This window comes from Mus musculus, chromosome 7, assembly GCF_000001635.26.
Source record: "Mus musculus strain C57BL/6J chromosome 7, GRCm38.p6 C57BL/6J".
NCBI lineage: Eukaryota > Metazoa > Chordata > Mammalia > Rodentia > Muridae > Mus > Mus musculus.
The window spans coordinates 73,426,616-73,440,627 of NC_000073.6; the positions used below are offsets into that span (position 1 = coordinate 73,426,616).

Genomic DNA, 14,012 nt, shown 5'->3' on the forward strand with positions numbered 1-14,012 from the left:
GTAATGTAACTGGTTAGCCCAATTCTAAAAATCCTTAGTAACACTTTTTAATATACAAGAATCAAAAAAGTACAGCAGTTTTACAATGTAGGAAAATTTAATACATACTATATAAACAACATTATTTACATCAGAAATCACCAGGACAGTGGCATTTTTCACAAATATAAATTAATTACTGTTTAGTCAACAGGTTTCAAAAGTCCACAAGTTTACAAGAAAAACCACCTGTCCCCAAATGAGTAGGGCACAGGTGGACTACAGCAGCCTGGACCCTTGGCATGGCTCTCTTCCCAACACGGCTGGCCTCGGCTACGAGAGCACAGGTGCTGGGCTGGACCACGGCTCCTGCTGACAAGTGGGTTTGTTTGGTCTGTAGGATTTCAGTGTTGCTGTGTGTGAACGTTTAAGTGAATCACATTTGTTCTGCAAAGCCTGATGCAATGTCAGACACACCAGGTCAGAACCTCAGCAGCACAGTGAGAAATGTTGGCGCTCCCTCTGTGGGGCTTAGGAATGACTACACAGAGTAGAAGGAAGGACCATCAGGCTGGCCAAGTCAGAGAGGACACAGTGGTCAGTGGAGGCTTCATCTTCGTTTTCTAGGGCCACAGTGCATCATAGGACTTCAGGACTTGACAACATTCACACATAACTTCCTCCAAGTCCTGCCACTTCCTCAATGATGAGCAGCTGCCCAAAGCCAGGCCCCACAGAACGTCACTGGCAGCTTCTCTTACCTGTGCAAACTTCTGCTGTAAGCATCTGATGCACATACTAGTTTAAAGCAAGAGGAATGCTTCCTTTCTTTCAACCCCTCTTCAAATCCACTCCCTCACCTACAGCAGATGTTTGATGGGACATACTGTAATCTTAGAATCAATGTAACACTGATCTGGCCGATAGGGTTTTTGCTACATTTTATGGCACTATACCTCAAGTCCTGAATAGGAACAAAAGAAAGTTCCTTTTTCCTCATGATGAGACAGACAGTTTTGAGAATAATTTGTAACTTCTACCAACAAGTTGAAAGACAAGACCTAGGTGAATATGGAAAGGCAAGGCCTCCACCCTCCGCCTTCCTTCTGCAGAGGTACCTCCTGTGCCTGCTACACTCCCAACATCCAAGAGCTCAGCAAATCAAACACAGACAGTGTCAATGTGATCAGCAAGAAGCTCCATCTATGGCTCACTTTTCACTGTGTGCCCAAAATATACCTTTCAGAATTGACTGAGAAGTCCGGTAAGCCACCAGGCATCAGACTCTAGCCAGGGGACTTCTATGTGGTTGGTGGGCTCTATTGCAGGTCATGCATGCACACAGTCAAGGTGAAGGGCCTAGTGCCACGAGGAGCCCAGAAGGTCTTCGAGCATTAGCTGCAGGGACCGACTCGGCAGCAGTCAGGTCTGTGGTGCTCTAAAGCAGCGAAAGCAATGGCCCATCACAACCATGCATGGCCAGATGTTCCACTCAGGACACAACTCATGCCTGCCCTGGGGAGGTCATTAATAGTACTGCCTGGATGACCACCCCACTCAGAGTGTCCAGGGAGTCAAACCCTGCAGAAGTCCAAACAAGACTTTTCATCAACTCAGAATGAGCCTGGACTCTTACATACATATGTTCAAGTCAATGTTCCTGTCTCTATCTAGAAAGGCTTTGGATACCTTAACAATACTGGCAAGCTATACTGAAAGTGAGTAAAACCCAAGGCCCAACCCAGTATCCATACACTGAGAAGAGCCATTCAATGATAAAATCCATCTGTCCCACAACCCAACCCAACCCAACCCAACCCGACGCTGACCAGCCTCCTGCCACCTTAACAGCTTGGCTACCCCATCACGGATGCTCGTGATTTGGGGGAAAATTAACTTAGGTTTATTTCTACAGATCTTAAAGTAACAAGGTTTGATTCTACTGAGTTCCAACTTGTAATGGAGATGTAGCTTTTCACCTGACCACATCTCAACTGTCAAGATATTTCAGTCTGTGCAGGCTGCCCCTTCAAGCTGTGTAAAGGAACCAAGATGCAGCTACAATTCGACAACTCACTCCAATACTGACAACTCCATGCTTGCTGGCACTGTAAACGAACCCTGCCCCCTATCTGCACGTATGTCCCACATCAGGGCTCACCAGCAGGTATCTTATCAGCAGGCCACCTCCATTTCTATCTCCAGGACCTGTGACTCTCCTTCTCAGCACAGGAATCAGAAACCCACCAGGGATTCCTATTTTCCTGGCTATAATAACCCCACCCCCATCTCCACCCCTACACCCACTTAGCCCACTCCCCAAACAAGCAAGCCCCACGCTGGCATTAGCAATGCCCAAGTCACAGTACTCTAAGTCAGCCAGAGGGATCCAGCTTTCCCTGACAGTGAGGGGAAACGGACACCACCCAGAAGACCAAACCTCTGAAATGTACAAAGATAGTGTGGGGAACATTAGTGTTGGCAGGGAGCAGGCCACCATGGCGGCCATTTCCCTGTCTCGTTATCCCCACCCCGCTTCACATAATGAGACCAAGTGTATCATTTCTCCCAATAACACAGCTAAGGGCTAAGGGGTATACCTGTCCCCCTTTCAAGTCTTGCAGTGTGAAACCCACCCTGTGCCCCCACTTCCCATGAGCATCGTCCCTCGTGTCATGGTGAACCAATCACACACTGTCCAGCAGGTCCTTGCCCTGGTCACTCATGCTGATAGAACATTCACTGACTCTCAAGGATTCCTTCAGAGGAAGCAGCCCAATGAAGCTGGTATATAAAGTCACCTCCTCCTAGCACCCATGGGGGTGGGAGGCCATGAGAGGCTAGGATGGGTGGGTGGGGCCAAAGTGCAGGAGTGGAGACCGAACCAAAGCAGCAGACGAAGGCCTCCGACTCCTTCAAGTGCTCCTTCAGCTGCCAAGTCAGTGGATTCAACAGCAGCAGCATATCCAGAAACCCGGCTCAGCAGCCTGACCGCTGGCCACAGCTGCATCGGAGCAGAACGCCCAAGTGCTTGATGACTTCCGCGATCTCCCTGTCTTCAGGAGTGGTCCTTTATGTTTTCCGAACATTCCAGTTATAATCTGGGTTGTTTTTCTGTTCTAGTGATCTCTCCAAAGGAGACCTATGATCCAAGGGTGATTTGGAATCATGGGGAGATTTCTGGGAAGGGGGTGAGCGTGGGTCTGAGAGCGCAGTGTGCAATGAAGGCATGGGCTGCTTATATTCCCCCAACTTGTCTGTGTGGAAAGAGCGATAATGGTCTGAGGGTCCCTGGCCGTGGTAACCCATGGTGGGTCTGTGGTCAGACATTCGTCGGAAATCCTGCTGGTGATAATTCTGGGGCCTGAAGTCATCTGACCTCCTCCGCTTGGAGTCATGATGGTGCCTGAAAGAGAGATGCAAAGATCAGCTGAAAAACAAAGCTAGATTCCTAATGCTTGCTCTATCTTCTGCTTCCATTCCCTCACATACACAGAGATCCAGAGACTAATGCTTATGTCACCAGGAAGCTAAAGCACACACATAGACACAAGATCAGTAGTTAGTCAGCTGTTTCACACATATTGGTAAAAGGCATCCTATGATGACAGACACAGTAAAACTGCAGTAAGCTCAACTCTCCCTTCAGGAGAACACAACTATAAATATTTTTATATTTCCATGCTCAGGAGGAAAAGATGTATATTTTTTAAAAACCTATTTGTAAATCATTAACAGCAGCAAGACCCAGAATCAACCTAGATACTCAGCACTAAGGTTGCCTAAAATTATTTTACAAACTGACTTACCCCACCAGCACATGAGGTAGGCTACCTACACACTTAAAGACTCCACTATCCCAGTAGCTCAAACCAGGCAGCTGCTTGCTGAGACTGCCACCTCGTCTTGGCCCTCTTTCTCTCCAAATTCATTAGCTCCCAGGCCACTCCCTATCAGGGACACTCCTATCACCACATGTGACCCAGAGTCCTACCAGCTGCCTGACTGGGACCCTCCAATTATCCTACCTGGCCTTTAGACCCGAAAGAATTCCACACTGGCAGAGGAAACTTGTTCCAAGCTCCTGACCACAACTGAAGGTACCAGGGCCATAGCAGACAAGCAAAACCACTTGAAATAGGGACTATAGCATCAAACACCAGTCAAAGACAGGATGTTCCACTCCCAACACAGCTAGCTGTGAGTCCTGAGCAATGTAAACTCCTCTACTAAAGGAAGGTGACTTCAACAACAAAGCTCAACCAAAACCAACTCTAAATATGCAACTGTCAAGCAACAACAACAACACACACCACACACATAAATAAATAAATAAATAAATAAATAAATAAATAAATAAGCAACATATCTCCAAAAACACAAATCTATAGCAATGGTTCCTGTTCAAAATGACCTGGAAGAACTTCTAAGAAATTTAAGAGAATTTCACTGTGAGCAAACAACTCAAAGGGCAAAGATGAATGGAATGAGAAAGTCAATCCAATTTAAACAAACAAAACAACTTTGATTTGGTGAAGGAAGCCCAAACTGAAATGATATTTGAAATGAAAACCTCAATAAGCCAATTAAAACCCTCAGTGGAAAACCATGGCAACAGAACTAATCACGTTTACAGAGTCGGATAGAAGACAGAGTAGAGAAACTGGACTTGATAAAGGTCAATGAAAACGTTGTAGAAGAAACTATGAACAGAACATAGGAGAAGTTTGAGATAACCATTAAAGCCCTGACCTCCAAAGATGGCATGAAGGAGAAAACCATAGTGAAGGAATCAAGAATATCTTTAGTGAACCCAAAGAAGAAAACTCCCCAAACCTAAGAGATGCTCACCCAGATACAAGAGACCTAGAGAATCTCAAACAAGACCAGTAAAAAAAAAAATCTCCATAACATATTATAATTAAAACATTCAAAATATAAAATAAAGGATACTTAAAGAAAGCAAGAAAGCAAATCCAAGTTGCTTGTATAGAAAGGCCAATGAGAAAACCCCTGACTGCAATAGTACTCTAACAATAGTAATATTCAGTATTACTCAGTATTACTATACTGTCAGAAATCGTTATAGCAGACCAGCTTAGAAAGATGTCCTCCAAGTCCTAAAAGATCACACCTGTCAGCTAGATCACTATACCCACCAAAACTATCTCTAAACACTGAAGGAGAGGGGCGAGAGATGCTCAGTGGTTAAGAGCACAGGTTGCTCCTCGCATGCACTTTCAGGAGGGTCTGAGCCTCTGGGGCCCTGGAGCACTTGCACACGTGTGTGCATACACTCACATGCAAACAGACATAATACCTACACATAAATAAAGGTAAAAACAAATCTTTAAAAAATAATAATAATATGGATATTAGCCCAGAAACTTAGGATACCCAAGATATAAGATACAATTTGCTAAACGCATGAAAGTCAAGAAGAATGAAGACCAAAGTGTGGACACTGTGCCCCTTCTTAGAAATGGGAACAAAACACCCATTGAAGGAGTTACAGAGACAAAGTATGGAGCTGTGACAAAAGGATGGACCATCTAGAGACTGCCATATCTGGGGATCCACCCCATAATCAGCTTCCAAACACTGACACCATTGCACACATTAGCAAGATTTTGCTGAAAGGACCCAGATGTAGCTGTCTCTTGTGAGACTATGCCGGGGCCTAGCAAACACAGAAGTGGATGCTCACAGTCAGCTATTGGATGGATCACAGGGCTCCCAATGGAGAAAGTACCCAAGGAGCTAAAGGTATCTGCAACCCTATAGGTGGAACATTATGAACTAAGCAGTACCCCGGAGCTCTTGACTCTAGCTGCATATGTATCAAAAGATGGCCTAGTCGGCCATCACTGGAAAGAGAGGCCCATTGGACACGCAAACTTTATATGCCCCAGTACAGGGGAACGCCAGGGCCAAAAAGTGGGAGTGAGTGGGTAGGGGAGTGGGTGGGAGGGTATGGGGGACTTTTGGGATAGCATTGGAAATGTAAATGAGGAAAATACCTAATAAAAATATTTAAAAAAATAATAATAAAATTAAAAATTCACAAGAAAACAGACTAAAGCGGTGGTCCTCAACCTTCCTAATGCTGACCTTTAACACAGTTCCTCACGTTGTAGAGACCTCCATTCATAAAATTGTTTCTGTACTATTTATGAATCTTAATTATTTTCTACTATTGTGAATTATAAAGTAAATCTCTGTGTTTTCTTGGGTGACCCTGTGGAAGTGTTGCTCAACCCCCAAAGGAGATGTGCCCCATTGGTTGAGAAAACCTGTCCTGACCACTAAGTCAACAGAGGATACTAGAAAGAATATTTCAATCTGAAAAGGATGAATATGCCAAAGAAATCACAGGGAACAAATAAACAATGCCAGGACACATAGAGCAGTGTGTGTGTGTGTGTGTGTGTGTGTGTGTGTGTGTGTGACACCCATGCACATAGGAGTATATTGCTGTCAATGGTGTTTTATAGGCCATCTAATACATTACTAGGCATGGAAAGTATCAGGAGATATGAAATATAATGAGCTAAGCTAATCAAACTGAAATTGACTCAAATGACATCATCAGCAGGTGAGGAACAATTCTGATAAGTACAGTCTAGTCAGCATACCACACTTCAAGCAGGATAACATTAACAACAATTTCAATTTCCAGAGGAAATGGAAAATGGCAACATTATTTGGAAAATATTGAAAATCTTTCAAATTTATAGGTATGAAAAATAACCCTACATATCCAAAGAGCTGGGTGATTCCTGAGTAAAAGAAATGCAAAGAAAAGTGAGTCAGGGCTTCAATGTGCTGAGCAGAAAGCACCTGCTTCATGCACTCAAGCCCGGGGTTAATCTCTGTACTCCATTACAAGGGAAGGAGGCAGGGAGCGCAGGCCGGCAGGCAGGCAGGCAGGCAGGCAGGCAGGCAGGCAGATAGCACAGCCTATGATAGGGGACAGAACCAGGCATTCAACAGTAACTGTCCGTAAAGAGGAAAAGGGAGAAGACAGGCGTTTTTGTCAGAAGGCATAAAGCAGACAATGGAGGAGCATCTCACAGTACTGAAACTGGTTACTGAAAACTTTACATCCAGCAAAAATACCCGTCAAAATAAACACCTCCTCACAGTGCAGCCTCAGTGAACACAAGGACAAAAGGACAGACCAGGCAGAAATGCAGACCTGCACAGAGAAGCCTGAGGAGATGATGGGAAAGCAGGAGGCAGAGAGCATGCAGGCTCCCTCATGAGGTGGCTAATGCAGGCGACAGCTACGCATCTAAATGGTAGATCTCCCAAAACAACAGCAGGAGACAAAAACGCTGTGTAACTATTGCCCCACTTTAAATTCACAGAGCAGTCTATAAGCACAAAGCATAACATCTGCCCAGGGAAGCCCACAGGTGCCAAGAAGTTCAGTCAACAGCCAGATGTTAAGTGAAGTCTCTCACACTTGCCAACTCACAGTGTGAAACTGGCTTGTCACTTCACTAATGGCACTGCACAGCTGTAGAGAAATAGAATTTCAAAAGGCTGACTTAAATTATTGGATCCGGGTGGGCAAGGACCACAGACTGGTGCCCACCTCATGTGCCATGTTATGAACTACTACCATTGAGTCTGTATTGTGTGTATTCACTCATAGGTGATGTGTGGACACACATTCAGGTGTGTGAGGTACGTGAATGTGGAGGCCAGAAGTCAGCCTCAGCTAACATACCTCAAGTACCACTCAGCTTTTAAAGAAAAGCATCATACTAATTTATTCATCTATTAACTCTGTGTGCACATGTGTGTGTGCACATATGCCACCATCCACTGTGTACACATATGCCACCATCCACTGTGTGCACATATGCCACCATCCACTCTGTGCACATATGCCACCATCCACTGTGTGCACACATATGCCACCATCCACAGGCAGACTGACCTCAGCTCATCAGGCGTGGCTGCAAGCACCTTTACCAGCTAAACATCTCATTGCTCTAACCTTGTTTTTTTGAGACAACATCTCTCACTGAGACCTGTAGCTTAACGATTAGGTTAGGCTGGCTGGCTACTGAGTTGCAGAGATCCTACGCCTCTCTGATATTTGCAGGGAAATGGATGGGGAAGGTACACAAGGTGACTCAAACTCAGAATTCTCCTTTATATGTGGATGCTGCCCCGTAATGTACACATGTAGTCAGGTTTAAGAACAGGAAAATTCTATGAATCTAGAAAGTAAACCAAGAGGAGATATATTATGTGAGAAGAAAGTACGGTGGCATGGGACTTCCAGGACACATGGGACATGAAAGAGGAAAAGAATCTGGCAGGGAGTCACAAGGGGAAATCAGGACAGTAGGAGGGTGGGAGAGATGGGGGAGGAGAAACAACTTTGTTCAAAAATGCCATAGTGATATGGAACACATTATATGCTGACTTGAAAATATAATAAAACCACAAAAGAGTGCCAGGAGAGCAGTGTCCTTTCGTCTAGCAATGTGTGAGATACTCCTAAGTTGCCTGTGCCATAAATAACACCCCACCCCAACTCATGCAGCAAGCACAAGAAAGCTCACTGGGTCACAAGCAAAGACATGGAAGGAGGAAGGAAGCCTGTTGGGAGGGAAACTGCACCGGTCCAGAGAGGGAGGAGGGGCAATGGGGTGAAATTACCAAAAGCACATGATCTGTGCGTGTATAAAAGTCTTCAAGAACAAAGCAACACTTTTCAAAAAGAGGACAGGGCTGGGGAGACGTCTCAGGTGCTAAGAGCACCTGCTGCCCTTGCAGAGGACCTGGGGTCAGCTCCCAACGGCAACATGGCAGCTCACAATCTTCTGTACTCCAGGTCCAGAGATCCGATACACTCTTCTGACCCCCGAGGTACCAGGCACACATATGGTTTACATACCCACGTGTAGGCAAAACACTCATACACATCAAGTCAGAAATACATCCGACAATGCATCCTCCTCTCCTGCATCCTCAGGCTGTCCCCACAGCAGGGACAAGGGATCTGTAACTGACACATGGGAGAAGCCCAGGATGCATCAGATGGACAGGCCTGCATAGGCATCACCATCCTTCTTCTCATGAACAAGTCAGTGCCTCACCTCTCACACCTTTCTACACACCTGTCATAATAGTCTCTGTGTCCCCGGTGGTCTCGGTCGCTGTTGTACTGCTCATACGGCCTCTTTCTGGACATGTTGTTAGGGCGGTAGCTCCCAGAACGGTGGGCATCCATATGCCTCCGGTCACCATAGTGGTGGTCCTTATACCAATGCTGCTCATACTGATGGTGCCGGTCGCCCCCCCAGGGGGCGCTGTTACCACCACCATAGTTGAACTTTCTTTCCCTCTGCCAGTCTCCTCGATCTGCAAGAGGAAAGTCGTTTCTTAGCTACAGCACATGGAAGAATTTACTAAGGTTGGCCTGTTATAAGGAGAGAATTCCTCCTTCTTAGCTTTATTGCTTTATTGCTAATAAAGTTTTAAATGTTGCCACCAACTTTGAAGGCAAGAGAAAATCTACCACCCCTGTCTTTTTTAAGATCTTCTAACACACTCTTAGTCTTTCATTCTTGCTTGCCCTAATCTGCAGCAGACCCCTGAAATGAAACTCACTCAAGAACCGAGAAGAGACTTTGGAAAGCAAAACTGCTGTTTCGCGGTAGTACCTCACTCAGACAGCCAAAGCGAATCAGGCTGCTGAGTCGACAGCAGAGCTGTGTTAGCTGCTGAAGCCTCACTGGAGACCTCTTCTTTAGACCATACATAAGGAGTCATTCGAAGGGCTGAGCTCAGGACAAAAAAGGCCAAGCCACCATACTGAGATGGGCATCTGCTTCCCTTGGGAAGCCAAGGGGATGAAGTACCACCAGCTACAGCTGCAACAGGGTTTAAAGCACTGTGTCATGTACCTGGGCAGAGACTAAAAATCAGAAGGAAAAAAAGCCTATGATGGTTTGGACGGTGAGGCGCTTACTGAGGAAGGAGTTTTAAATAACTGTAACCAGGACTGGGGAGATGGCTCGGTGGTTAAGAGCACTGGCTGCTCTTGCAGAGGACTCTTCAGTTCCCAGCATCCACATGGAAGCTCACAACCATCTGTAACTCCAATTCCAGGGGCTTTGATATCCTCCTCTAACCCGGGAATATCAGGTATGCACATGAAACACAGACCTACATTCGAACAAAAGAGCTCATACACATGAATGAAAAATAAAAAAAAATCCCTAAGTAACTGCAATGAACTTTTGTTTTTAGTTAGGGTCTTAATATAGCTCTGGCCGCCTATAACGATGTAGACAAAACTGGCCTTGAACTCGCCCAGTGCTGGGATTAAAGGCATGCACTACCACACCTGATTTAATGTTCCTTAGAAAGGAGGTAAAGATGAAAATAGATTTTCTTTAAAAAAAAAAAAATCTTGAAATTTTTACAAGGCGTTTAAGCTACTCTCAAACTGAAGAACACACACACATATCCATACATACATACACACACACTTTGTTGAAATGAACCTGGGTCCTCTGGAAGATCAGCCAGTGCTCCTAACTACTGAGCCAGCTCTCCAGGCCCAGACCTATTTTTAGTGGCTAGCAGTTTAAAGGAGCTGTGGAAGCACTTTTTGAGATAATAACTTGCTACACAGCCTCAAACGTGCGATCCACTGTGTATATGTACACAAATGGAATTCTGTAACTAAAGTTTAGAATGACATGCACTTCTCTTGACTGCTGTAGGAAAAATCTTATATTGTGCTTCTATGTGCTTTGAATCTTGCTCTTTACCTTTTCCTCTCCTGTCTCTAAAAGTCCTTTTTACTTATTTTAACTGGTGAGCAGTAAAGAATGCACACATTAAATTCCTGCACTCTCCCTCTCTCCTACTCATCTAAGGTCAGTCACTAATGGGCAGGCAGACGTGACGTTTCACACCTTCTGTTTTACATGTGCTTCAGTATCATAAGGGAGACAGGTCCTTGGCTAATCAGAAATCAGACAGACGGTTACCATATAACCAGCAATCTATCCTAGATGCCTAGCTAGAACAGTTACAAAAAGGCACTCCAGGAAATATTTGGATAGATTTATATTAGTACTATTCTCAACAGAAAAATAAGAGGAGAAATGAAATGTCCATTGATAAATGAACAAAACGTGGTCTATCCATTGAGTGAAAAAAATAACCTTCCATAAAAAAGGAATTAAGTACTGACTCGCACACACTGCAATTAGAATGAACTTTGAAAACATTTTGCTAAGCCAGTCATAAACGGTAACATACTATATGTTCCATTTACATGAAGTAGTCAGAGTATATTAATTTTCAGAGGTAAAATGCAGATAGCTATGAAAGCGACAAGGATGGGGAATGGTATAGAATTTCATTTGAGGAGACAGAGACTAAATGGAAGGAGGCACGGAGGCACAAGTCGCTATGCAGGACACTGACCGTCCCCAGCCCCACTGACTGGCTCACCTTCCAATGCTGTATGAGCTGCGTCTCAGTCAGTTAAAGACAGGCATGGAGTTGATGATTGCTTGGTTCTTATTATTCCCCACTTTGACTTATTTTCCCCAACTTTATTTTTCTTTTCCATCTGAGTGTTTTGCCAGGATGCATGTCTCGTGTACCGCATGCATGCAGTGCCTACAGAAGCCTACAGGAGTCAGGTTCTCTAGAACTGGAGTTCCACATGGTTGTGTGGGTGCTGGGAACTGAACCAAGGTCCTGTGAAGAGCAGCCAGTACTCTTAACCCTTGAGCCATCTCTCCAGCCCCAAACATTTTTACTGAATAAAACTTTCAGGAAAATGTGGGAGTACTTTTTGAGATAACACTTTGCTATGTAGCCTCAAACATGTAATCCTCCTGCCTCAGCCTCCCAAGTGCTGATAATAACAGCAAGTGTACAATGGCTGGTTTGGCCAATTCTCTGTAATAACTGATGATATTGGGTGAAGATGGACTAATACTCATGTAACCACTCTCCTAGTCAGGGGACGATATATTTACTCATTTCAAGTTATTTTGCAAAACAGACTAGAACAATTCCTATCCTTAATAACTAGTGTGCATTTCTCCTTTTAATTATTGCTGACCTGAATAAGTGGGAAAATTTTTTTTAAAGATTTATTTATTATACATAAGAACACTGTAGCTGTCTTCAGACACCCCAGAAGACGGCATCAGATCTCATTACAGATGGTTGTGAGCCACCATGTGGTTGCTGGGATTTGAACTCAGGACCTTCAGAAGAGCAGTCAGTGCTAACTGCTGAGCCATCTCTCTAGCCCCGGAAAAAAATTTTTTTAACTTTCTGCTGGGGGTGGGGAATGTTGTTATATGGGCAGTTTTACTTTCCTCTTTTATAGGAATGTTCCATGGATTCCCTAATCCTTAATCTACATAGCTGTAATGAGGTTCGAGGAAATCTTACATAGGCTGCAGGACCCTGAACTCAGTCCTCTCCTGCTTCAGCCTCTCTAGTTCTGGGGTTGCAGATACCACCACACACCTTGAATTTTATCTCTGTATATTTCGTTTCTTTTATCGGGACATAGTTTCTCTATTTCTGGCTGTTCTGGAACTCACTATATAAGGCAAGCTGGCCTCAAAGACACAAGAGATCTGCCTGTTTCTGCCTCCCAAGTGCTTTGATTAAAGGGGTGTACCACCTTGTCTGGCTGTCTCTATATTTTTCTAAACAAATGTAATTCAACCTACTTTTCTTTTCCCTTTTTAAGCTTTGTTTCAAAATTTATATTTAAAATTAAATAGAAACTACATGTACGTATTGTGGTGGTTTGATGAGGTTTGGTCCCCATAGCCTCGTGTGTCTGAACGCTTGGCCGATGGGGAATGGTGCTATTAGGAGTTGTGGCCTTATCAGAGGAGGTTTGGCCTTGTTATAGGAAGCAGGACACTGTGGAGGTGGGACTTTGAGGTCTTACGTGTTTAAGCTACACTCAGTGTGAAACACACACAGTCCCCTTCTGCTGCCTATTGATCAAGGGCTAGAACCCTCAGCCCCTCCAACACCATGTGTGCCTGCACGCCGCCATGCTTCCCACCACGACGTTATGGACTAAACTTCTGAACTGTCAGCCAGCTCCAATTCAATGTTTTCCTTGATAAGAGTTGCCTTGGTGTCTCTTCAAAGCAATAAAACCCAAAGATACTCATTTTATGCATGTCTTAAAATACATGTTAACTATACAATCACTAACTGTGTTAATATTTAAAACCTCCCAATGATTCTAAAGGATATATTGTCAACTAGTCACCATTCTGTACAGTTCATCTCTTGAACATTGTTCTCCTAACTAAACTATCCTTTAACCAGCATTTCCTCCACCTCTTCTTCCCAGCTTCCCAGCCCTGGATAACCACTGTTCTCCTCTCTGATCCTCTAAACTCAACTCGTTAAATTCTGCATATGGAAGAACCACGTAGTATCATCATTCTGCACCAGCTTACAGCTCTTAATCATAAAACCTCTGGGTTGATCCACATGGCCACAAGTGACAGGCTCACTTCTAATGGGTGCCTGCCAATCCCTCACTTAGGTTAATCCCATATGCTGACTCTTTTAAGTAAGTATTCACCAATAGTAAACCCAAAAGTCCCGCCAGCCCTTCAGCCTGAGATGCACTCAGTACTGGGTCTGCTGGGTCGGATGGAGTTCTCTGTTAATGCTTTAGGAACCTCTACTCACGCTTTCTACACGGCTGTGTTCATCAATGGACACTGGCAACAAACGCATGCCTTCACCTCCACATCCTGGGAGCCCTGTGCTGCTTTGATAATAGCTATTCTCAGGTGTCAAGTGGTGTCTCACTGCGGTCCACAATGCTGCGTGCTTTTCTACACACCAGCTGGCTGTTTGTACACCTTTATTAAAACTTGAGACTAACTGGTCTCTGAGATAAATGACTACTGAGGTACAGGTGCTAATCTAAAGGTCAAAGGCAACAGGTTAAGTCCCTGGGCCACCACCAGCACAGCAGCTGGGAAAAT

The 14,012-nt window shown here is 44.6% G+C and overlaps 1 protein-coding gene across 1 annotated transcript in view; it reads right to left on the reverse strand.

The window, feature by feature from the left end:
- Positions 1-36: 36 nt before the first annotated feature.
- Chd2 (chromodomain helicase DNA binding protein 2) overlaps positions 37-14,012 on the reverse strand; it is a 115,095-nt gene continuing 101,119 nt past the window's right edge. Inside the window, exons 38-39 of the mRNA NM_001081345.2 lie at positions 9,120-9,363; positions 37-3,385 (exon numbers count right to left, since the gene is read on the reverse strand). Of these exons, the coding sequence (NP_001074814.2) occupies positions 3,052-3,385; positions 9,120-9,363 (578 nt within the window). The 3' untranslated portion in view covers positions 37-3,051. The remainder of the gene's footprint in view (positions 3,386-9,119; positions 9,364-14,012) is intronic.